Here is a 26,491-nt window from a genome sequence, read left to right on the forward strand (position 1 = left end):
CAAATTAAAAGCTTACTATTACTAAACAAACTTGATTGACGAATATAATTTATATGAATTTATCAGACTAATATTTCCAAATGCAGAATGTTTTAAAAAAAAAAAGACTTCAAATTTAAATTGTTTCAAATTGTAAATGTTGGCACAAAATTATTTTGTTTTTTACCAAATTAACTTTTGGTATACAACAAAATGTTATATCTGATCTTAGAAGTGTTGGAATGTTTCATATTTTAAAATATTTCTCTCTAAATTTGAGCCAAGTGAATTATAGGTGATATGATATATCTGATCGTTTTTCTTCCACCAACCACTCTTTTAAATAACAATATATTATATAAAATTCAAAAAAAAATTAAGCGCCTTATTACAAAAATGATCGTCACCCTAAATATCTCATATTGATTCGTGAAATGAAAGTGTTGCCTCCTACCATTACATTGCACAATACTTAACTCATGAACTAGTTTTTAGCATTAAATTTAGCATAATATTCACTTTCTTTACATGATAGTAAAATCAGACTCATTCGTATTTTTTTATCAGTTTCATCTTAACTTATATTTTACATTAGTCATAACAATAGCATGTTCAACACAGTCTCACAAGTAAAATTTGAAGAAAGACAAAAAAAAAAAACATTATCTTTATAGGTTTTCAACAAATTTTCAGCTTAGAAACATCTAGTTCTATATGTACATCCAACTAGTGGCATAACTCCAGTAACACAACTACAGGATGGTCACTCGAACATCCTACTTATATTAATATTTTAAAAGTTCTTAACAAAATTCATAGCTTCGTCACGATATCTAACTATCGTTGAAGTATCGTCATTTTATATGATTTTGAACCATACTCACCGTATCAACTAACTTTTTATAGTTTCAAACAGTCCAACTACTCCACATATATATAACGATATTTCAACCTTTTTTTCTGAAATTGAAAACCCTAACCCCTCAATTATTACTCTCTTTCTAAATTATGACTCGCCGGTTTAGATTTCTGCTAACTTCTAACTCCTCCTCCACTTCGCCGGCGGCGGAGGAAGCGGAGCCACCGTCAGCCACGGCAGCGGAGTCCGACTTCATCGTTATACTTGCTGCTCTACTCTGTGCAGTAATCTGTGTTTCCGGACTCATCGTAGTAGCTCGTTGTACTTGGCTTCGGCGGGACCCGCCGGAAAATCCACCGCCGGTGAAGAATAAAGGCTTGAAGAAGAAAGTTCTCAAGTATTTACCGAAATTCAAGTATGATCCGTCGAGCGGTGAGCTGCCGTTCGCGGCGGAGTGCGCGATTTGTCTGGTGGAGTACGTAGAGGGAGATGAAATTCGAGTGTTGCCGAATTGTGGCCACCGGTTTCACCTCCAGTGTGTTGATACGTGGCTTTTGACGAACTCGTCGTGTCCTTCCTGCCGGCAGATTCTCGTCGTTGCTCGTGCTCGGTGCCGGAAGTGCGGCGAAGTTCCTGCAATTTCCGGCGAATCTTCCGACGGAGGTCAAATTTTAACGCCGGTGTAGTCTACAACTTCCGGTAGGTAAACAGTAAACGGAGTTAATATGAAAGTCTCCGGCCGGAGCATCGTGGTAAGTGTAAATTGGTAACGGTGTTTTTTTTTCCCGGTGATGGAAATGGGCCCCGCATGAGGTCGAGGGATAAGGCATACTTTCCTTGTGATTATGATGGGAGGTAAGAAAGTGACAAAAATGAAATTATGGCTGTTGGAGGGGACGAAGAATATTGAGCTTTTTTTTTGTTTTTTGAAAAAAAAAAATCATTTTCATTTTTGTTTTATGTATTTATTTTTGTTTTTTCATTTTGGTACAATGGAAAAGACTAAAAATATAATTTCTAGTCTAATGTTGCGCGCATTGATTCGCCTCTCTTCAAATATGTTTAATAGATGCCTTGTTGATATTCGATAAATATCTGCAATCTTCAATAATAGTTATTAGAGGATGATGTCGTATATAGGTTGTTTATTTCCATTCTAGTGGAATGATTTACAATACGCGATACAAAATTTTCTAGATAATGAGCTTGTTCCTTTACCTTCTTGACTTAAAATACCATAATTTAGTTTGTGAAAGTATGTTATTAACTCAAACATTATGTGTTGCGTTGTTATTACTAGACCAAGAATTGTTGATCACTCAAAGCTTAGGATGCTTTTACGCAGAGTCAAGAATTAAAATTTATGAATTCAAAATGGTTATTGGACCCTAAAAGTAAGAGTAATACATAAATAGTCAATGAATTTCTTAAAATAGATATAAGATTTGAACTAAAATTACTAAATTCAATCGAGTCTATGAGTCGAATCTCATTTCTCCTAAAAAGCAATGAACCAAAGGGATATGTATAGATAGAGAAGAAACCCACTTAACACAAATACCACCTTACCTATTAGTCTATTACTATCACTTATGTTATAAAAAAAAAAAAAAAAGCACAAATTGGGTAAAAGGCAACTAAATGTGGATACTCTATATTTGTTAATGTCAATAGTTAATTTTTATCAAACTTGAGTAGGTCAGCGGTAACAAATCAAGAAGCATGGTTTCCAAAAACAAAATTAGTCCATGAAAACATAATTTGTGTCATTAATTCTTGCATAATTAATTTAATTCATTTTGACTTGTCCAATCTAAAAATATGATTTGATATCTAGCTCAGATTGACTCATAAAAAATCTTATTAAAAAGTTCAATTTTCTTTTGATTTGATATACTGTATATGGTATATATGGTCATAATAAAGACGAGATAGTTTTACCCAAAGATTTGGCCTAACGCTAATGCTTAATGAAGTAAGTTGAAGATCATTAAATCTCAGGTTCAAATATATTTGCTGCGTTGGAGGTGGCAAATATTCAGTGAAATTAGTCGAGGTGCACAAAGTGGCCATTTTACTTAAAAATTCAGTAAGAATTGAATGGGGTTGAGCCATTGAGCTATAACCCATTGTTTAGCTTTCAAGCCGAAGTAACTTTAGCGCAGGTCATTAACTCGATCTATTTTGACCCACCCAAATTCAGCCCTACCGGGTAGTTTGACACTCCTAATATTGCAAAGTAACCACTAGAACAAGCAGAAGACATTCCATGTGTAAAAAGGGGTTAGGAGATAAGATGGAAAAAGTGAAGAAGATATATCAGTTCCACCCTATGACCTCCTATATCTGGGTGAATAAGACCTGCACTAAAGCTACTTTTCATGGCTTCCTCATCACTTCTAAACCTTCATCCACTAGTGGCAGTTTCACAGCTTCCAAACCAAAAAAACTGTTGCAGAAAGTACGTATTTATAGCAACGTGCAAGATAGAAATGAGTGACACATATCCTATTCATAATCCTGGTTTTTGTTTTGCCTCTACATGACACCAGAAACCATGGGAACACAAACTACACTAGTTTACCTGATTAGTCTGATAATTCGAATGTGTACTATCTAACAATTGTTAAGTGATAACAATGCATGTAAAGTACTCATGAGTTTGTATAAATACCGGGCATGGAAAACTTAAGTTGAGGCAAGAAGCAGCATAGTACCTGTTTCTTGCATCAGAATATCGCGTCCCTCAAGGCCAAACCTTTCTGCGAGGACCATTCTTGAAATGTGCCAAGCCATCTACATGATGTGAAAGNTCACCAAATTAAAATGAAAATGGAAAATATATGGGGAAATTAGAGCACAATTGACTAGTGTTATGTCAATGTGTCAGTTTGAAAAGTTTAATGGCCCCACAATACTCAATGACATTTCACCTTAGGGCATCATTTGCAATTTAAGAGAAAAATGTGACTTCTTTTTAGAGTTATTGATAAGGTCTAAATAAATAAGCATGAGGGATAACCCTTTTAAGCAAGCAAATCTTGCAAAGTGTTTTAAAGATCATAATACCCTCAAAAAAAATTTAAATGACTTAAAAGTTAAAACTAACATGTTGAAACTCTCTCAAACTCTCTCTTCTAATATATAGAAATATATATATTAAAAAACACACACACACACACAAATTGGGTAAAAGGCAACTAAATGTGGATACTCTATATTTGTTTATGTCAATAGTTAATTTTTATCAAACTTGGGTAGGTGAGTGGTAACAAATCAAGAAGCATAGTTCCCAATAACAAAATAAGTCCATGAAAACATAATTTCTGTCATTAATCCATGCATAATTAATTTAATTCATTTTGACTTGTCCACTCTAAAAATATGATTTGATATCTAGTTCAGATTGACTCATAAAAAATGTTATTAAAAAGTTCAATTTTTTTTTATTTGATATATATGTTATATATGGTCATAATAAAGACAAGATAGTTTTATCCAAAGATTTGGCCTAATGCTCAATGAAGTGAGTTGAGAATCATTAAATCTCAGGTTCAAATATATTTGTTGTGTTGGAGGTGGCAAATATTCAGTGGTATTAGTCGAGGTGCACAAAGTGGCCATTTTACTTGGAACAAATTAATAAAAATTCAGTAAGAATTGAATGGGGTTGAGCTATTGAGCTATAACCCATTGTTTAGCTCATTTCAAGCCAAAGTAACTTCAGGGCAGGTCATTAACTCGATCTATTTTGACCCGCCCAAATTCAGCCCTACCGGGTAGTTTGACACTCCTAATATTGCAAAGTAACCACTAGAACAAGCAGAAGACATTCCATGTGTAAAAACGGGTTAGGAGATAAGATGGAAAAAGTGAAGAAGATATATTAGTTCCACCCTATGACCTCCTATATCTGGGTGAATAAGACCTGCACTAAAGCTTCTTTTCATGGCTTCCTCATCACTTCTAAACCTTCATCCACTACTGGCAGTTTCACAGCTTCCAAACCAAAAAACTGTTGCAAAAAGTACGTATTTATAGCAACGTGCAAGATAGAAATGAGTGACACATTCTATTCATAATCCTGGTTTTTGTTTTGCCTCTACATGACACCAGAAACCATGGGAACACAAACTACACTAGTTTACCTGATTAGTCTGATAATTCGAATGTGTACTATCTAACAATTGTTAAGTGATAACAATGCATGTAAAGTACTCATGAGTTTGTATAAATACCGGGCATGGAAAACTTAAGTTGAGGCAAGAAGCAGCATAGTACCTGTTTCTTGCATCAGAATATCGCGTCCCTCAAGGCCAAACCTTTCTGCGAGGACCATTCTTGAAATGTGCCAAGCCATCTACATGATGTGAAAGAAATAGTGGACTTGAAAGTACCACCAGCCTCAGAAGTCAGAACCGCTGTGTTTGCTCTTGGGTGTATCAACAAGAGAAGACACCTGATTCGAAGTTTAAGAAATATAGCAATAACTGATTCTCATAACATAAAATATTACTCTTGCTAGCATCACATAAAATCGCTTCTGCCAGGGAAATCTAAAGAACTTCTGTAGAAGCCTGAACAAGCTAAAATCATGTCTACCATCTCCAATCACCTGTTAGGACTTGTAAATACTGATGCGTTTGCATCATAAACACAATTAGATCCATAAATTTTATAGCAGATATCTTTGATAAAATATCTTGTCGATATCACTTGACATGAATGCACAATGTGCTTATGAGATTCCTTCAGTCTATGAACAGCACTACAAGAAGTGAAACTGAGGCATTCGTGATCAGTCAACTTTAAAGGGTTTCTCCTATCATTCCAATCCTCCTTCATCTCCACTGCTATCACCAAACATGGCAGCCATTTTCATTGCCAAATTTGCAGCCATTTCCCTCCTTTGGAAGTCTGGCATTAACCTTAAGCTGTCTCGAACATTCCCAATCTCGGACATTAACTGTTCCAAATTCTCAAAATCATATGTTGTTCCTTTATCATCCTCTGAATCACCATCAGCTGCATCTGCTCTGGGCAGTTCTTTTCTGTCACTTTCTCCTTCCAATTGAGATGTAGAAGATGAGGGTTGCATTTCTCCTCTAATTAACCCGATTTCACTCTTTCCATTGGGAACTGATCCCTCGGTTCCAGTGGTTGCAACGGGAGCATCTGCAGATACCCATCCTATATCTGTGTCATCCCAGGGATCAGCCGAGCCAGCAGATAAGATTTCATATTCAAGTTCATAATCAGATTCTTCATCTGACAACTCTGAAAGGTGGGAATAAAAATGTTATGTCAATTGAATAGACCCTCAAAAAAGAAAAAGATATATTTTCATCATTGACCAGATATTGTAAGACCTTGATGTTCAGGTAATGAAGGTTCAGTAATCTTATCACCAGACTTCAAGATCATTCCAGGCCACATATAAGCTGAAAGTGCCCCAAAGAGCCGTTCAGCGCCCTGAGAATCACCATCCACAGAAAGACCTGCCATAAAAAGATTCTTAATTTTATTACTGAATTCCAAAAGGTAAAAGTTAAAAAAGGGGTAAGAACTCTCCCATTTCGGCTTAAGCATCATTGAAAAGACAAACTAGAACCAGCTCATGGATACAATAAAAAGCAGACACAAAAGTTATGAACCATAATTGGCTGCAAAATGGAGCAGGCATGTCATGATGGGGCATCAGGTCCCAAAGCTCTGCAGCAACTAATATCACAACATGTGTTGTATCATGAGTCATACTAATGTCGGCATTTAGGGCCAGTGAGTGAACTATTGAGGTATAATTTAGCTACATTTCAGATTTACTCCCATTTGCAATTACCAAATATTGCCAATATACAGATTAATACAAAGGCATATCCAGGGACATGTGAGTAAGTATCTTTCTATATACAGATAATACCAACCGACAACCTTGGAGTGACAAAAGACTCCATTTGGAACTACACTACGAAAACCTACAATGTATAGACAATGACTAATGCTGCCACAAATCTCATCAATGGTGGCACAGTAAAATAATTGGGACTAAAATAAATAAAATTCTCTAATGGGAACCTTCAGACACTCCCCTTAGACTTATATGAATCAAAAAGCGAAACAGATAACCTTAACCACCTCAATTCTCTTCCTTTCACTCTTTTGCTTCTGTATATAAGTGATGCAGCAAAAGGATTTTATCTTCTAATTAAAAAAAGAGGAGATTGAAAAACCGGGGAACAAGGAACGTTGTGACAAAGAAGGATAGAAATGTCATAACAAAAACAAAGACATACATTTGTCAAATTCAGCATTTGATGCACAGGCTTCAACATATTCTATGCTGTGTTCGAGGCACCATTCCAAGTAGGACCTTTTAGTATCAAATGAATCGTCATCATCTCCTAGTAGACTGCTTCCTTCTGTTTCAGAAATTCCAGAATCCATTTCTGTATAAGGGCTACCAGAGGAGTTTGCACTTTTCAACAGGCGCCGTCTGTATTCAACATGTGCAGAATGACCAGGAAGAAGGTCCACTTTGTTGCCAATGCATAACAAAATCTCAAACTTAAGGGTGTCAGTGCGGGAGACAAAATCTTTAAGTGCAACAAAAGATGAGAGCTGCACATGGTAGCAGAAGAGAAGTCATCAGATTTCTGAAATAGAGTCTATAGTCTCGTAGATAACAAAAGCTTTTGTAAAGTAGGAAATAAAACAAATAAGGAAAAGGGTCTGGCTTACATCAGTAACGTCGAAGACCATCACCAATGCAACAAGCTGATCATATGCTGGCAGAGCTCCAATGGAAAAGTCCTCATGAAGATGGGCCATCCAAACAGAAACATCAGCATTATAATACTTGGTGTTGATTGTCCACCTGGTCAACAACGCAATGATGCATAATGATAACATAGAAAGGAAGTTCTAGATACAAGAGAATTTTTTGCAACAATATAACTAATGAAAGGGGAGGGGATATACTTTGTCAACTTACGGATAGGATAGGATGTTAGAAGATGATTCGAAGGCATCTTCAGAATCTACTGAAAGTAGTCCTGCACGCAAAAAAGTTGAAGTTTATCAGGCAATGTAAAATAAAGTAAATTCACATCCACAAATTAGGTCATTAACCCAATATATTTTATTCGAAATATGACGCAGATACAGCAGACTTGGTCAATGTACCCGAGCCAAATAACAGCATTGTTGACACATTAAAAAATGAACACCGAAATTCTTCTTCACTCACAACCAAGAAAGGAATGAGACACTAAATTAGGATTTACACGTGATCCTTTTTAATTCTCCTGGTGTTGAGATAAATCAAAAGAGCTAAAGGAAGATAATTCCAGGAAAACCCAAAGGGACTTGACAAAAAAAAATGGATAAAGTATACTATACTTACAGGACAAATTATAAAAACAAATGTAACATGTTTCTCTGATGAAGTTAGAGGCGCCTGGTATCTGTTACAAACTCACAAATACATTTCAAGTAAAACTTGGATAACTTATCAAAGAGAAGCAAACTACTTGATCTAAAGGTAAGTTCCACATATGCATCAATTATATGGGAACTTGGGAAGAACCTTTCTACAAGGAACAAATTTGGACGCACATCAAACATGTCTTGTATGATAAAAACTTACAAAGTCGGAAAGGTTTCATTTCTTTTTTCCTTTCTGTTGGTTGACCCAGGCCAAGGTGGTTGGAGACTTACAATTGATTGTGATAATTTTTTCATTAGATGTCAGGATTTTTTTTAGAATGGAAAAAAATGAAAAATCCTGACATCTAATGAAATTATTATCTAGATATCTAAAAATATTATTGTAAAACAGGATCTGTTCTACTGCAGCTGCTAACTTTAAAATGTTTTATTTCACCCTCTTAATTCACACACACACACACACACATATATATATATATAAATATATATATATTACATGGACTCCAGTTTGCATTTTATATATAGTACAGATTTGACACTAGTATTATAAATTATTGGCAGGACTTAGTATTTTTAAGGATTCATACCACGAGGGTGTTTAGTTAAAGCTTATAAGTTGGTCAAAGTAGCTTATAAGCACTTTTTACCTTACATATGTGTTTGGTAAACATCAGAAGTGCTTATAAGCCTAAAGCCATAAATTGGTCACACCCTAACCTATGGTTTTCCAGCTTATAAGCACTTTTGGTTTGATCAAATCTTTTATGACTTTATCCCTAATATTTTTTGCAATCTCCAACATACTCTTTTCAAGCATAACTTACAACTATCTCTCTATTTTGTTTCTTTCATTCATCCATGTTATGTAAACATACTTTTAGATTTTATTTTTTAAAATTGCTTTAAGGATATCTCAGTACACAAAACTGCTTATTAACAACTTTTTTACTAAACACACTAACGGCTTATCATCAGCTTCAACACCTCTATCCAAACACAATAGCTGATTATTTATAAAATCAATTTCAGCAATAAAAAAGAATTCAGCACTTGATGCTCATCAGCTAACCCAAACAGGCTTTAAATCTTCCTTAGCAATTTCACACAACACGTAGCATTCAAGAATGTTGCTCTTCTATTCTTGGATCAGTGATTTCACCTTTTGATTCATGTCTCTCAAATATTTTCAAGGGAAAAGTAGTAGAAGTGCTTGCATTCTCAAAGAAATATAAGCACTATACATAAGATAAGTAATTATTGAAAGACTTCCATCAAATAGTACTCAGTAATGAATATCTTCATGAATTTAGTAAATCAAGATGTATTTGCCAAAAAAACAAGAACATATTTAGTAACGAAACTTACAGATCTTTTCTAGTTCTTTCAATTTAGAAAACAAAGAGTCTTTTATCAAATACGTTGTTTCAAATTTATTGAAACACTTACTCCAACAATCCTCCATTTGTTTCAAGAAATTTTGAAAATTTCCGGACATTAATTTAGCAACATGCATCAATAATGGTGTCTTTTGGAGAGTTTAAAAGCCAATTGTAAAGTTAGTTTTGTCTTTTTGGATTTGAGTATGATGGCACCCCCTGGGGGTTTGTAAATCCCACCTCATCGATTTTGATGAGTTCTTTTGTATGAATACAAAGTTACCTATTTCAAAAAAAATAATGGTGTCTTTTGGACTTGAACAATTAACTAATGAAGACTTTCTAAATCATTGACTACTTAGTGAACACATTTTGAACTAAGTAATTTATTGAACGAAGTAGAAAATACACCTACGCACACTACTATGTTTCGGTGAAAATCGACCCAAATTTCCAATTTTCAATTTCCAATTTCCTTTTCCATTTCCTTAAGACTGTTGAACAAAGTTGAACTTGGCCCAAATTCCATTTCCATATTTCAGTTCAAACTGTTGGGAGATATTATTATCCTTGTTCTAGTATTTGGCCCATACAACATAAGGACTCACAAACTCACTTGTGTGGCAAAATGTGAGTGAGTCTTATGAGGGCAAATATGGAATCTTACATTGTAATAAGAATCTCCTAGAAAAGTTAGCAAAATACACCCATTTGGCATGGATGCTGAGGAAATGAACAGGTCAAAAATAAGGGCTTAAATTCAAAATGCAATCTTTGGGAGTGCAAATATGGCATGAGTCCTATCAAGGCAAAAGGGGAATCTTATTTATCGTAAAATCTCAAAGAAAAATTTAATAGTATGAATATGGGCCCTCTTTTCTTTTTTATGAAAGTGGTGTCTGAGTCAACTAGCACAGAACACGACTATTCCAAGTACATGTTACCTCCCACCAACACAAGTACCGGTAACTCTGTGCACTAAGGCTTGAGACCTTATATTTTCCTCCTACTTCATTGACCACTAGAACATACCCTTGGATGCTCTACGAATTGGCCCTCTTGACTCTTCAGGGCAACTTTTAGTTGGCATTATGAACACGAATTGAGAATTAGCTCCATCTTAAGTGACTTACTTCACTAACTTTAGACAATTTCATTTTACATCAGAAATAAGATTCATACTAGATAATTCAACAGAAGGGTGTGGAGTGAGTTATAATCAATGAGTCAATTCATAACCAAACATTCTCTACCTAGCACGGTAACCACCCACCACCAATGAATTGTCACGACTTGGGCCAGCTCATCATCTCATTTTCTGTTTGACTAGCATTCGTTTAGTAGCTTCTTTTAAAATTAAAAAGGAAAAGACCAGGGGTACACTTGAAGTATTCAATTCGCCTTACATTTTCCCTCTGTTACCTTTAAATTGGCGGGTCCCCTCAGCTTCTATTTAGCACCTCCTACCCCCCTCAACCTTATGGACAGACAGAAAGGGTCAACAGATGCATTCAAACTTACTTGATGACATGCATGACTTATAATAGGCCTACTCAGTGGAAACAGTAGCTTAGTTAGGCTCAGTTAGGCCAAATGGTGGTACAATGCCAACTACCTTGCAGCCTCAGGACAAGAGTACTCCATTCGAAGCTCTGTCTGGTTACCCCCCTCCTCAGTTATCTGTTACTCCTGATCTTGATTCCACAGTCCAACCAGCTGAAGATTGGGTGATGAAAAGACAACAGATGCAACAACTACTTAGGCTCGGGAGAGAATGAAATACTATGCTGATAATAACAAATTAGAGATAATTCCAAGTTGGAGACCTAGTTTTCATCAAACTACAACTATACAAACAGATGTCAGTGGTGTTCAGAACTCAGTAACAATTTTTGTGGTCCCTACAAGATGTTGGAAAGAATAGGGAAGATGGCCTACAAGCTGGAACTACTGGCTAATTCCAAGACGCATCCAACATTTCATGTATCCTTATTGAAGAAGGTTGTCAATCGAGCTAGAGAAGATGCCAGTTCTTAGTTAAGCCACTAACTATAATAAGGAGACAGCTAGCTAAGAGGTGCAATGCTGCTGCTGCTGCTGTTAAGATCGTGGTACAATGGTCTAACTTGCCTCCGGAGGATGCTACGTGGTAAGATTTTGATTATACCAGAGCTACATTTCCAGAAATGTGTATGATCCAGATTAAGAGCTGATGGAGGGCTAAGATCCAAAGTTGGATAATACATAACCAATGGATTCTAAGAAGAGACTAATGAAATTGGTAATTTCCTTCTTCACATGCTCCTTCCTTCTTCTCCTTTATTCTGTTCTCTCAATCATCAATCCTTCTTTCTTCTATTTCTGCAGGTTAAGAGGTTGACGACAATGGTGATTTCTATTCTGCAGTTAGTTAATTAGTTTGTCATTTTCTCCTTCCAGTTTTAATTTTGATTTGATAAAGTAATAGAAAATTATCCCAATCTTCCATATCCTTGGACTGTTACAACAAAGTTGAACTCGACCCAAATCGGAACTACCCCAATTAAACATATATACAACAGGACTCATATAAAATATTCCCAATTTCCATTTCCTTATACTGTTAAACAAAGTTGAGGTCGATCCAATTTGAATTACACCAATTAAACACAAATTCACACAAAAGATTACAAATTTATGCATCAACCGACATCTCAATGCCAAATTAGTTGGGTCACCCACATGAATCATCAATATCCATTCCACTTATTCTGAGTTGCATTTCATTCTATACAACTAACTAATAGCAGCAAAGGAAACATAAAGTTGTTATTTTCTCCTCCCAATTCGCAATTCCGAGTTTCCATTACGTTAGACTGTTACACAAGAAAATTGAACTCGATCCAAATTGGAATTCCCCCAATTAAACACAAATACAACAGGATTCATATAAAATTGTCCCACTTTCCATTTCCTTAAGACTGTTTAACAAATCTGAACTCGACCCAAAGTGGAACTACCCCAATTAAACACAAATACAAAAGAATTCACATAAAATTGTCCCAATTTCCATTTCCTTAGACTGTTAAACAAAGTTGAACTCGACCCAAAACAACAAATACACCCCGAGAAAAAGAGATGTATATGAATCATCATATGTGTCTAATCTGCTCTATTCGGTCCAAATAAAGAGAGCATAGAGAACTTACGAGCGATAAGGGCACGTTTCCCGACATTGGGAGATCCAAGAACGAGAATTCCTGGCTTCTTCTCGAGCGATTTACTGTTAAATGTTGGAGGATCCTGCTCCTGTTGATGATCCATTACCTTCCGTCCTTCACTGCAGTAGATGCAACGCTGTAGAAGAGAGGAATTTGTTGAGCTTTAATATGGCAGTGTTTTGACTCTAAAAATATTGATTATATTGTATCGTATCATACTATATTGTTTTAATGAATACAATATTTGAATATCGTTTTCTGTAGTTATATAATGTCAAACATTCATAATTAGAATAATAAATGTACCAAAAAAGTAGGGTAGAAGGTAGAGTTAATGTGAAAAGATACGATAAATGATGAAATATGATTATTAAATAATAAATAAAGGAAAAAATGAGAAGAAAATATTAAGATAATGACGTGATCACACCAAATCGATCATTACATAAAATGGGTTTTTCGTCATTATCTAACGATGAATTTAAACGATACGATACGATATATATTAAGTAACAATCAAAACAAACATCGTATTTAAACTAACAATACAATACAATACAACACAACACAACAGGTGACAACCATCCAAACAAAGTTTTAATTATACTTTCAGTAAACTTTTTACTTATTTATTTTAAGATAGAAGGGAGTGTTGGAGCAACACTAAAGTAAGCTTCATCGAGTTCGAGCGGTGAAAATGCTCGAGCTGTCCTTTTAGTATGATACCGGCGGTTTTACATCTTTATGTATTTATTTTCTTTACCAAATTGCAACTTCTAAGTACTTTTCGCAGTCATTACTTTGGGACGGAGGGAATAATTAAAGAAAGTGACATATTTTAAGTGATTAAAAGGAGTAATGGACCATGAGAACACCTACAAAAACTTTTCCAAAATTTGATCTAAAAATATGTTCATGTACTTAATTAAAACATATCATAGTTCAAGCGTCTAGGTGAAATATACTAGTAAGTTTCAAATACTCTTTTTCAACTTCGAACTTCAAATATTGCGAATACCGCCTACTTAGATTATAAAGAAAGGGGAATAAGCAAGTGTATAAATAAAATGTTCAAACATTAACATTAGATGGTGCTAATGACAAACTTGACATCCAAATCTTGAAACTCTGAAAGAGATGAATCCATAACTACAATGTTGTTAACTGATTACTTCACTTCTTTCTGGGAAATCACCAACATTTCTGTAGGTCTCGCATGAATCGCCTCGAGTCACGAAAATACAGTTGACCAGACCTCATATTCAGGGAAAGAAAACAGTAAGTTTTTCAAATGTCTAGTTTAGGTAACTTATTCTGTGGCAGCTCTCTTAGCTCCAACGGCGAAGAACTCTGTAATGACTTCAAGGGGCATGCCCTTTGTTTCAGGAACTTTCAAGAAGACGAATACCCAAGCCACAGCACACACAACAGCATAGATGGCGAAGACACCTCCCAGTCCAATGGAGTTGAGCATAATGGGGAGCGAGTAGGTGACAATGATGTCTCCGATCCAAAAAGTAAGAGCACATATAGCAATGCAGATTCCACGAACGCTGGTGGGAAATATCTCAGAGCAGAGGATATTTGGGATAGGACCAAAGCCCATAACAAAGGTGCAGAAGTATACCACAACGCTAACGGTGGAGATCACAGCGTGCATGACCTCACCCATGTTAATAACATTGCCAAGGACTAGTACAATAAGTGACGATAACAAGACGGGCAATGTAGCCAGCAAAAGCCACCTGGAGAAGAAACAGACAGCAAAACTTCTCTTAGACGGAAAGTCAAAAGAGTTAAAAATGCATGCTTCTAAAAGAATTAGATACTTTCATATATGCAGTTCACTCAAACTTCAACATGGTCAAAGTCCAAGTAATAATTGAACAAAAGTCGTGATCAATAAGTTTAGCGTGAAGTGTCCCTGAATAGTTGAGAGGATGGGTTGTTGATTATTATCATTATGAAGTTTCGAACAATCCTGATCTCGTGAACTTACTCTCCTGATGACTTATCTAAACTAAATAGGAAGTAATTTGGTTAACCCTATTTGTAAGGGTAGGATTGTTTGAACTTCAAAGTTTTTTAGTCTTCAAAAGAGAAGACATTTTAGATGTTGAAAAGAACGGATCTTGGGCCTAACTCAACCCCAAAAGCTAGATCCTCCAGATTGATTTAGTAACAAAAACTGATCTACTCAGGAGGTAACTATGGTGTACGATGAGTAGACGATCGAGCAAGGCTTGATATGTTATCATTTTCATAGTTTCATAAACTATACAATGAATAGAATCGTGAATACCTTCTGCCAGCCAAGTCCATTAGTCTCATTGCAACACCAATAGTGGGAAGCATTAACAAAGTTGTGACAGCACTTATGAGGAAAGACGCAGAGTCTGAACCAATGCCCATATTCGATAGGAGAACTCCTACACCTGCTTGTTCAAGAATTTGAGGAGTGTAATAAAGAACCCCGTTGATTCCGGAAAACTGTACAAGGACCAAAGCAAATCAGTAGCTGAAAGCAAATGGTTTAGTTCATATGCAAGATAAGGTGACAAAAGGGAGTTAATATTAAACACAACATATGAAGGTAAGAAAACTAATGAAGTTATTTTGTCGAGTAGAACAACTAATGAACTACAACTTTTTGGTTTGACATAGTCATGCAGGAGAACCTGCTCATGATCTTAGTTTCCTATGTACTTATGACTGCCTGATGACTTATCTTAACCAAATGGGAAGTAAGTAAGTTGCTTTTCCAATTTGTAAGGTAGGATTGCTTTAACTTCAAAGATTTCTAGTCTTCAAAAGAAAGACAATTTAGATGTTGAAAAGAAATGGATAGGGAAGGATTGCCCAAGTCCATATAAGCATACCGCCATCTAACAGATGTCACTAAGCCGGAACCTCATTTAATTATCAAGGCCAAACAGCAAGTTCATAGAACAACTTTTACCTGCTGAAGTATTTGAAGTCCAACTCCAACAATCAGTGCATGCTTGACTCCTGGCTCAAGAAGTGCTTTCCAGACTGACTTCTTCGTAACAGTTTCAGATTGTGTCTCGATTGCTTCTTCTATAGACTGTTGACCCAAGAGGCTCTCAGCACGAAGAACAGACTGACTCACTAAAGCAGCAGCATGAATGAATTCACCTTGATCTGCATGAGTATCTCCTGGAAGAGAAATAATGGACCCCCGTCGTGATCCACTGCCTCCTTCTTCATGTAAATAGATCCTTTTGAGTGCTCCTTCCTTTTTCTCATCTTTTCTGTATGCTAGCTGCCAACCACCACCAATACCCATGCTGGCTTGCTCGCTGACGCCATTCGCCTGCATGAAATTGCTGCCTTGCCTCATGCTTAATGATGTTGGAGGTCCCATATTTCCTTCTGCATTTGTACCTTGACGTGAGAGCAGCGGGCTTCTCAGATTATCATCAGATTCTGCCCCAGAACCATCAGACATATGATTTTCCTCATCCTTTTGGCTTTCTTCATCCCAATTATCAGTTTTTCCTTGATTCTCTGTGATATTGAACATGCTGCCAACATTCGAAAAGAGCATGCTTCGCATGCTTCCCATCTCCGGCATCTTCTCATGAACACTGCCAAACAGAGTAACCAACGGATCCATAAGAGGCATGCTTTGGTTTGCCATACTCCCGTGACGGGAGACCAGGCCTAGAGTACTTTGTCCAGTGACAGGTTTTGCTATCCATGAAAGACCCTCTTCGGCACCATATAACTTGATCTGATCTTTCTCATCCTGGTTGTCCACAAGTTCATTGTCCGGACCAATTATATACTCTTCTATAGATACTTCACCTCCAACACCTAAACCTTCCATCAACAATGCCATTTCGCCTGTAGATTGAGAAAATTCCATTAGACATCAAAATCCTGGTCTAGAGTGTTAAAACCAGAGGAAGATAATTAACTTCAAGTATGAAAAAGTGTAACCTGAACTTAAGAACAAAACTTAAAGAAAAATATTGTAATAATTCAATGGAAATAATATACACTTCTTTTTTATATCCGAGAAATCCCCTAGTGCTGTTGGTGTATGTGTCTGAAACTAGATGAATTATGAATTGGCCACTCTACCCTTCTCCACTTAAAATACAAGTTTCTTGTCTGCCACGAAGTTCGAAATCATGGTGTGCACCTAACCCTTACTTCACACTTGCCTCTTACCACTAGACCAAAGCTCGGGGAGCGATGGAAATATTGTATATTTGTCAACAAATAGATGATAATGAACAAAAAGGATTTCACAACCAACATATAATCTGATAAGTAAGGCTTCAAAACAAACTTGTATCTTATGCATAGTTGGTTCTAGTGAAACAAGCCATTCAAAGAAACATTGCAGATTACACTAAAACCAAGGGGATCACAGTGTTAGCTCATTTGGCTCTTAAAAGTATTCTGAGGAGCAAATATATTCTCTCATACAACAAAGAAATAAGTTAATTGTGAACAAAGAAAGGAACCACGAGACAAACCTGAGACATCTTCCCTGCCACGTAGTCTCTGTAAAACTTGTTTCGCCTCCTTCATTCGACCTTTACTGACCAGCCACCTTGGAGATTCAGGTAAGTAAAACAATGTAAGAAAGAAGTAAGCAAGAGAAGGAATTGATAGAACCCCAAGCATTAGCCTCCAACTTGGTGCTTGTGTCAGTGACATTCCAAAAACCATGCAGTATGACAAAAACATTCCGAGAGAACCGGTGAACTGTGGAAATGTATTCAATTGCCCTCTTATTTCTGGTGGGGCAGTCTCGGATATATAGACAGGAACAAGTGTCACCGCAAGACCAATTCCAAATCCATCTAAGAGCCTTGCTAAAAGTAACACATAAACATTTGGAGCCCATAACATCACTAATCCACTGAGGAAATAAAGTACTGATGAAATTATAAGCATTGGACGTCTTCCAAGCATGTCCGATACAGGTCCCGAGAATGTTGTGATCACTGTTGCTCCAATTAGAGACATCGCAACAATTAGCCCTTCCATGGTTGGCTGTGTTTGCAAATTAAATTCCTTCTTGATGTAAAGAACAGATCCTGAAACAAAATAGACATTTTCTTTCAATAAGATGACTGTTCAAGTTGTGCTTCAACATGAATTCATTTGAAAAGAACAAGTTGAAGATTTGCGAGTAAAAACTAAGACAAGCTTTTTAATATTTCCAGCATTTCAAAAGTGCTGAAGTTCTGTATGTGCAAACCAAAGAACAAGAATGTACTGAGGTAAAACCTGCTATCGTTGCATTGTCCCATCCTTGCAACATGTTGCCAATGGCAGCAGCAAGTGCAATTAGCACAGCTCCTCTCATCCTTAATAAATCAGATTCTTGATTTTATGTAGAAAAAATGAATTTCCAACTTCTCCTAATTGGAGCACCTGCAATCAGAACATGATAGTAGATTAGACTGAATCTTGAGAAACACCGCTAGGCCCTATGTAATAACCAGTCAATGCAAAACACACAGTTGTGTTCCTGAATCAGAACTAGAACAAACAGAAAGATCCTAACTTAAGACTTCCGTAAGTTTCCTGTGCTACATTTGCAACCATAAAACCGAACTGATAAACTTTTGAAACCCGCTTCCATAAAGATTCAAGAAAACGATATACTTCAATCGAGAAAGAACCTAAAAACATACATAGAGTGCGTAGTCATGAATCTGCAAATAGAGATTAACAGATCTAACTACATTACTCTAACAGCATATGGACGAAAGGACATGTCACTGCCTCATTGCAATATGATTCTCTTACATTAGCAAAAGACAACTAATCCAAGAATAGATTAGGAAACTTCGAAAAAGGAATGGCAAAAGCAGAATTCAAGATACAGATAAAGAAACAATTAAAGGCTATCAGAACTGGAAATTCTTGATTGATTCCACATGTTTTAGCTTAAAATGTAATGAAAGACAAAAACTTTATAAAGAGACAATTGGTCTGGAACATTCAAAGAAAATAACTTTTAAGGGTACCCCAATTGGGTAAAGAAAACAGAGGTATGCCTTTCAAAGACCCAACAGACCCTTAAGAGTAGATCTAACTACATTACTCAAGTTCCAGCCCTGCGGGATACGAAGTTACTTTTATTAGGGAGCACTTTACTCCCAATGTGAGACTTCCCGCGCGAATCCAGATTTTGTCTGGCCCCAATGTAGGTGCCGGACACTGGATTAGAAACCAAACAAAAAACTACATTACTCAACTGCATATGAATGAACGAAATGCCACAGCCTCATACCAAAATGATACTTTTAAACTAGCAAAAACAACTAATCCAAGAATAGATTTAAGAAATGATGAAACAGAAAAGAATGGCAAAAGCAGAATCAAGATACCAGGGAGAAACACAGAAAAAACCAAAACTGGAAAATCTGGCTTAATTCCACATGAAATGCTTAAAACATCAAGAAAGACTGAAACTTTATATAGAGACAATGGGGTATGGAAACATTCAAAGAAAGAATGGCAAGCACAAAAGGCAAGAATGGCAAAAGCAGAATTCAAGATACAAAATAGCAAAAGCAGAATCAAGATATCTGGTAGAAACAGAGAAACAAAGAATGAATTAAAATACTACTAGAACTAGAAAAATCTTGCTAAATTCCACATGAAAGACTCAAACTTTATATATAAACCCCCACATGGCAAACCCCAATTGCTCTTTTCAAAGAGCAAGTAAATGGGGTTTGTTAAAAGTGAGTAAACATTAATGTAGCAATCATAAAAGACAAGAATGGCAAAAGCAGAATTCAAGATACCTGAGAGAAACAGAGAGAACAAGAATCAGTTAATGGCTACCAGAACTGGCTAATATTGCAAAATTCACATGAAAGACTGAAACTTTATATAGAGACAATGAGTATAGAAACATTCAAAGAAAGTAACTTTAAGAAAAACCCCAATTGCTCTTTTGAAAGGGCAAGTAAATGGGGTTTTATTAAAACTGAGTAAAAAGACAGACTTTTGAATAAGACACCATATGATAAAAGAGATGGGATCTTAAAACCAGTTAAAAAGGGGATGATGTGACCAAGGAACGTGCTTAGCTGATCTGTTTCCATAGCCATAATTCATTATTATATGAATACCATCTTTTGGAAAGATTCAGAATTTTGGTGAGTAGACATGACAGTGAGGATCTGTAATATTTCTTTTCTATTCTCAGCACATATCACTTCCCATATTTACCTATATTCTTCTACTTCAAATCTTGATTTGGAGCCATTTAGACTATTTTAATTGGAAAAAAAGTTTACTCTATTTGATGTGTTTTTAAAGTACTAAGAAAAGATTCAAATTTGCTAGTGTACATTGAATTTTTATGATATCATTTCATATTTGTCTTTGTTATAAAAGGATCTTTCGGTCTTAAATGTGTTGGACATCTGACTTAACGTTTCAAATTCTTCGAGAAAAAGAATTGAAATTTATCTTCTCAAATTTTCATCATTGTTTAAAGGCATAATACATATATTGGACCCTAAACTTGGCTTCAAATTTCAACTTTGACCTCCAACTTTCATAGTGCACAAACAAGCACTTTAACTATCCAACCTTTTAATAAATAAACACGTGATTTTTGGAGCAAAGAGCGTGAAATGCAAACGCTTCCACGTGTATTAGTGAGCCACTCAATGGCTGCCAACTAATTAAACACTTTACACGTCCATTTTAGAACTAAAAAAAAAAATTTAATTAAGGGTAGAGTTGTCATTTCAGCATTTTTTTTACTGTTGTGTGCCTCAAAAATTACTTCTAACTCGCGCAAAATGCGTGCACATCACACGTTTTGCCAGGTAAGACACGCGTGTTTATTTATTAAAAGGTTGGATAGTTAAAGTGTCTATTTGTGCACTTTGAAAGTTGGAGGTCAAAGTTAAAATTTGAAGCCAAGTTTAAGGTCCAATATATGTATTATGCCTTGTTTAAACAATAACATTATTAACATATTCAGTGTAATCTCTTATGTGAAAAAGATTGAAATTTGTTAATTTACATGGAATTTTTAGGAGATCCTTTCATATTTGTCTTTGTTATATAAGGATCTTCAGTTTTAAATGAGTTGGACATCTGAACTTTACGTATTCAAATTCTTCGAGAAAAAAAATCAAAATTTATCCTCTCAAATTTTCATTATTGTTTAAACAATAGTATTATCAACATATTCAGTGTGGTCTTATGCGGAACAAATTTAAATTTGCTAATGTTCATGGAAGTTTTAGCATATCTTTTCACATTTGTCTTTGTTATAAAAAAAGATTCCGTCGTAAATGAGTTAGACTTTAAGTATCTAAATTTTTTGAAAAATTAAATAAATTAGAATTTACCTTTTTTAATTTTGATTATGATTTAAGCAATAAGAATATCAACATATTCCCTGTAATTTTATTAGTAGAATCTGAGGAGAGTAAAATCTAAAACGCTAACAGAGTCTCAAACCTTTCAAGTTTTTTGTGTATTTAGTACTGAATAGTCACATGGAAAAGATTCAAATTTGCTCATGTGCATTGAAGTATTGCATATTCTTTTATATCTGTCTTTGTTTAAAGAGGATTTTCGAGCAACTTCACCTGTTCAAATTCTTCGAGAACAAAATCAAAGTTTACCCTTTCAAATTCTGATTATGATTCAAAATTATTCTAAAATTGGAGCTTTGTTAAGGGTCATGGACAAAAAGAAACTTTTTCTAACCGCGGAAAAAAGATTAGATCAAAATTATAATGGACGATAAAATTGAGCAATTTCAAATAGAACAAAAATAGATTTAAACTTTTTTCACTGTTACATTTTCTTAAGGAGGTTTGAGAGTGTAATTCATGACTTTTACCTTATGATATCTTTGGCGGAATTGTAATAAAGTCGTGCATTAACAACATTCGCTCCCTACGAAGGATTAATCTATATTCAGGGCTCGAACGAGACCTCTGATTAAGAGAGGAGCAATCCCTATAATTCTTGAAATATATATTTTCAAAATAAAACTTCTACTCCGTGTCCATTGTATCGAGGAGATTTATTTGAAGAGCTTTGGTTATGAATGAATAGGCATGTGGGAACAACATTGCTTGCATTGATTCAATTGATTTGAAGTGGCGGTTATACTAAACATACATATACGACCTTGAAATAAATCTTAGTCAACTTTCATTAGGGTTGTTCATCATTTTCTAAGTACGTGTTTATTGACTACTGGTAGTAGTATATATTTCCTTCGTCTAACAATAGTTGTCTATTATATTATTTTAGGATGTGTGATAATATTTGTCCACTTATGAAATCAATGGATAATTTTACACTTAGTTCCTAATTTACCCTTATCATTAATTATAGTTTTTTTTTGTATTTTTCAAGACATTGTATTTATTATATTCAAATGGTGATATAGTAAAATTACCCTTCTATTTATAGTTTTTTAAGAAGTGCAAAGTCAATAGTGGATAAGTATTATTGGAAAGAGCGAATGTATGTTAGCTTATCATAAGTTACTTTATATTTATTAAATATAACAATTTATAACTTAAGTAAATTGAGACTTAATTAATGGTATTGAAAGTTGAATCCAAATTTTGTAATAATCAACTCTTTTTTTTTTATTTGAAGTCATTTTTGATAGAAAAAATATTAGTTAATATTCTTTTCAAATACATCAACGATTTATTATATATTTTAGCAGTCTTATCTAATACATTTGTCTATAAATTAGTTTCAACACATAGAGTAATTTTTAGCGCTTCATATTTATCAATTATTTTCAACGCAATTCGAAATTTTTTTTCCTGAAAATCACCATAAATCATTTTTTTAAAATAAAGAATTTTTGGAAAATATTTTTGTTTGTTGGGAATTGTTTGTTGAATGGTGACAAAAAAAGTTCCCTATTAATTGATTAAAACAATGCTCCCCTCTCAAGAATCACATGATGTCTTTTTCTTCTATTTTAGGTGGGGTGGGGTATTAATGCAATATAAATTAGATAAAATTCAGTAACTTAAGTTTAATTTTTTTATTTTTATCAAACAACCTAACATATATAAGTATTTCTTTTTGTACAATGCAATAAATAAATATAAAAATATATGCTTCAAAACTCATAAAAATTCTGATTTTGCTGGACATGAGACAGTTGAAATATTTGTTTTCATATATCACTTTTCGAGAATCAATTTAATTAACTTTTATAGCTAAATTAAATTAATTTGATATTTTGAAATTAAATTTATAAATTTATAAATTATACGAAAAATGCTATAAATTTTATCATACTAATATAATAAAATATCCATATTTTAAAATATTAATTAAAATTTTATATTATTTTTAACTAAAAGAAAATTATGACAAATATTTTAAAACTAAAGAAATCCCTTCGAAAAGAAACAAAACTTACCGATCTTCTAAAAGGATGTTGACGACAAATAAAATCTACATAAAGATCACATCACGTCAAGAAAATAAGAATAAAATAAAAAAAAAGGTACTAATTTGATAATGGTTTATTATGTCAGTGGATCTGTTATTATTTGAATTTCCAAATCTAATAAATTAGGGTTGTGATGATATGAGTGTCGATTTCTTAATTCTTGATTTAAATTTTAAAATATTAGATTGAGTCATTTATTTGTACAGTCAAAAAATTTTGTAACAATATTATTTATATAATATCATTTCACTGTAACAAATTAACAATCAAATATTTTCTTGTATTATATTTAACCTTTTTATATTAATTTTTAGCTATAACAACAATAACTATTTTTATAACAACATGTTTTTTCTTTATAAAAAAATTACCTCTCCAGAATATCTTTTTTATTTTAAAAAAAATTGATAATATAATGGTAATAATTAACTATCTTCTTAAAAAAAATTGATAATATAATGGTAATAATTAACTATCTTCTTAGAAATAGAATCTCTCTGATTCAAAAATAGTTTTAGAGATCAAATATTTTGATATATTAAATTATTTATGATAATTAATTACAAAAATATATATTTCCATCATTAAAAGATTTCTCTCTTTATTAGCTTAGGATTTGACATTTTTTGCTCACAACAATTAAATGTTATTTAACTATCATTAAAATATTTATTTAATATTTTCTATAAAGATGCAAGTTTACCGCTATTTATCTACTTTCATTGACTCATTGACCATTGTCAATTACTAGTTTATATATATTACCATATGCGACTTACATCGGTTATAAGTTTATAACTATACTGCAAATCACCATAATTAATCGTCATTATTATTAATCATCAGTTACAATCATCATCATCGATCATCATTATAACACTAATTACTAGTGAGAATTACCATCATTAATCACTATTATAAATATATATAGCCAACCGTTATGATACTATAATTTACAACCATCCGCAAATTACTACTATTAGTCATCACCACTACTGGTTACTATGGACAACTATCATCACTAGCCATGTACCACCAATATATATTTTAAACTTTTTTATTGATATAATATTAGATTACTTTAATATTTTATTTAAATTTTATATTGACTAACTTTATAGCTAATTTCCTTATATATTATTTCTTAATAGAGGCTGGCCTGCATGTCTTAGATTTCATACCATCGTGCACAATAGTAGTAGTAATCATCTTTTATGATTTTTATTTTTTAAATAAATATTTACTAAAAAAACTACTTTTAATAAAGTAAAAGAAACTTATATTCAACGTATATCTTATATATTGTCCTCCTCATACTTGTGTCAAGCACACATGGAATGATAGAATCAATGTCACAATCAAGCTAGTACCAATTAATTAAATTTGAAATTGATGACATAGTAATAATAATACTATTAGGAATTAAAGACCAAAAATAAATAGGTTTATAATACTTTTGGCATTTTATTTATTGGTAAATTCTAATTTTAATCTTTATGATAGATATATGTCTAAATATATATACCTTCAATTGATTGAAAACACGTACTTGCAGTTTACCCCCTTTATTGAGAAAACGAGATATGCTTAGTCAGATAATCATAAAAATTTAAATCAAAATTTAATATTAATTGAAGTTAACTTTGTTCTTACTATTTACATTGTTCGGACTCTTCAAAATTTACTCACATTTGAATTCTCCAAGATGCATTATTTTTAAAGTATTTAATATATATTTATCAACATTTTTAAAGAATACAAACAATATAACGTAGAACCCAAACTTTAATATAAACATTCAAAGGTCTCTCTATCTATCGCTTTTCCCAGGGAAGATATGTATATAATGTCCAAACACATAAAGACAGATTAGAAAATACAAAATTTTAAAATCAGAGACGGATAGGATCAAAGAGTTCATTCAAATTTTTTTGGTAGAAAATTATATCATAGTAGTAAATATTAAATCCTCATTAGCTACTTCAGATATTTACTTTTTCATATTTTGAATCCTTCTGAATCCTAATTCTGTTACTGTCTAGTTATCACTTCTATATATAAGGTGAGAAATTATCATTCTAATTTGTTTGTCTTACTTTCTTTTTGTCAGTTTAAAAAAAAAACATGTCTTTCCTGTTATGAAAATTCCTTAATGCTAACTTTTGACATGACATTTTTAAGATCACAATGTTAATATGAAATTTTAATATATTCTTCCTCTATACATATTTTTAGTTTAAGACCACAAGATTTAAAGATCTTCTTTATTTTCTTAAATTTCATATAAAATCAAAATCACACAAACAAATTAAAACATACATGATACGAATATACAAATTTATCTGTAATTATTTAAAAATGATTCAGATATATACATATTTTTATACTGTCAATGCTTACATAGAACTTAAATTTTATAATCATAAGTATTATTTTATGAATTTTTACGATTATTGTATGACCAGTAAAAATATATAGAAATTTATAATTAATACTATTATTATTATTATTTAAAGGAAGCAGATCGATGCTGATCGATCTTGACCATCATCTTTGACTATGTCTCTGACTTGTAAACATGATTGAATAATTTTCTTTTATTTGTCATATTTCTCTTTACGAAAATTAATTTGATTTATTTTTAGAAATAATATTTTAAACTTAGATTTTTAAAAATTATATAAAAATTATTGTAAGTTATGATTATCTCATTTCATATTAATTAAAATTTATATTATTTAACTTTTGAAAAAAACAATATGACAAGTAAACAGAAATGGAGGGAGTAAAATTAGTTTTTTTTTTATAATGAAGTAGTTGTATATATAGATCGTGACAAGCTACTGAAAAAGACGTGAACATGTTTCATATACTTTCATTAATGACAAGAAAAAAAAGAGTAATTAAAGAAAAGACATTCTTAATTAAATATGTAATATGTTAAACTAAGTACGGTTGAATGAAAGAAGAGAGAAATTAAATATTATTTCCTCTGTTTTTTTGTTTATGTTGTTTTGATTTGATAGGAAGTTTAAGAAATTAAAGTGAATAAGATTTTTGAATTTTGTTGTTCTAAATTAAAGATATGTAGAATATATCGAAAATGTATATAATCTTATGGTCATAAACATATGAAAAAATTGAAGCTAAAGAGTTATCAAAAAATGAA

General features: G+C 33.3%; 4 protein-coding genes across 7 annotated transcripts in view; 2 read left to right on the forward strand and 2 right to left on the reverse strand.

Moving 5' to 3' along the window:
• Positions 1-26,491, forward strand: part of LOC125858581 (HMG1/2-like protein) — a 377,596-nt gene that overhangs the window by 246,802 nt on the left and 104,303 nt on the right. The window lies entirely within an intron of this gene.
• LOC125858579 (RING-H2 finger protein ATL8-like) lies at positions 923-1,540 on the forward strand. Its single transcript, XM_049538396.1, has one exon. The coding sequence runs from the start codon at positions 988-990 to the stop codon at positions 1,522-1,524; it is 537 nt and encodes a 178-aa protein (XP_049394353.1). The 5' UTR covers positions 923-987; the 3' UTR covers positions 1,525-1,540.
• LOC125858559 (uncharacterized) lies at positions 5,438-13,019 on the reverse strand. 2 transcript variants are annotated; one of them, XM_049538370.1, is made up of 6 exons: positions 12,849-13,019; positions 7,830-7,890; positions 7,577-7,712; positions 7,132-7,456; positions 6,208-6,336; positions 5,438-6,115 (listed from the first exon to the last, which is right to left on the reverse strand). In XM_049538370.1, the coding sequence occupies exons 1-6, from the start codon at positions 12,961-12,963 to the stop codon at positions 5,664-5,666; spliced, it is 1,218 nt and encodes a 405-aa protein (XP_049394327.1). In that variant the 5' UTR covers positions 12,964-13,019; the 3' UTR covers positions 5,438-5,663. The 2 variants fall into 2 exon arrangements, with proteins under 2 accessions (XP_049394327.1, XP_049394328.1); XM_049538371.1 differs by having other exon boundaries at positions 7,817-7,890; positions 12,849-12,989.
• LOC125858544 (monosaccharide-sensing protein 2-like) lies at positions 13,746-20,131 on the reverse strand. Its single transcript, XM_049538350.1, has 6 exons — positions 19,661-20,131; positions 18,129-18,275; positions 17,369-17,935; positions 15,820-16,727; positions 15,163-15,350; positions 13,746-14,605 (listed from the first exon to the last, which is right to left on the reverse strand). Exons 2-6 carry the CDS (start codon positions 18,205-18,207, stop codon positions 14,170-14,172), a joined length of 2,178 nt encoding a protein of 725 aa, XP_049394307.1. The 5' UTR covers positions 18,208-18,275; positions 19,661-20,131; the 3' UTR covers positions 13,746-14,169.

This window comes from Solanum stenotomum, chromosome 3 (assembly GCF_019186545.1).
Source record: "Solanum stenotomum isolate F172 chromosome 3, ASM1918654v1, whole genome shotgun sequence".
In the NCBI taxonomy this organism is placed as follows: domain Eukaryota; kingdom Viridiplantae; phylum Streptophyta; class Magnoliopsida; order Solanales; family Solanaceae; genus Solanum; species Solanum stenotomum.

Coding starts and splice junctions, on each gene's coding strand:
- LOC125858559 (XM_049538370.1), bottom strand. CDS start 12,963: ATGGATCATCAACAGGAGCAGGATCCTCCAACATTTAACAGTAAATCG. Junction 7,713..7,829: donor TCTAACATCCTATCCTATCC/GTAAGTTGACAA, acceptor GTTGTTGACCAG/GTGGACAATCAACACCAAGT. Junction 6,116..6,207: donor TTCATTACCTGAACATCAAG/GTCTTACAATAT, acceptor CCCACCTTTCAG/AGTTGTCAGATGAAGAATCT.
- LOC125858579 (XM_049538396.1), top strand. CDS start 988: ATGACTCGCCGGTTTAGATTTCTGCTAACTTCTAACTCCTCCTCCACT.
- LOC125858544 (XM_049538350.1), bottom strand. CDS start 18,207: ATGAGAGGAGCTGTGCTAATTGCACTTGCTGCTGCCATTGGCAACATG. Junction 17,936..18,128: donor GGACAATGCAACGATAGCAG/GTTTTACCTCAG, acceptor ATTTTGTTTCAG/GATCTGTTCTTTACATCAAG. Junction 16,728..17,368: donor TGGCAGGGAAGATGTCTCAG/GTTTGTCTCGTG, acceptor CTCAATCTACAG/GCGAAATGGCATTGTTGATG.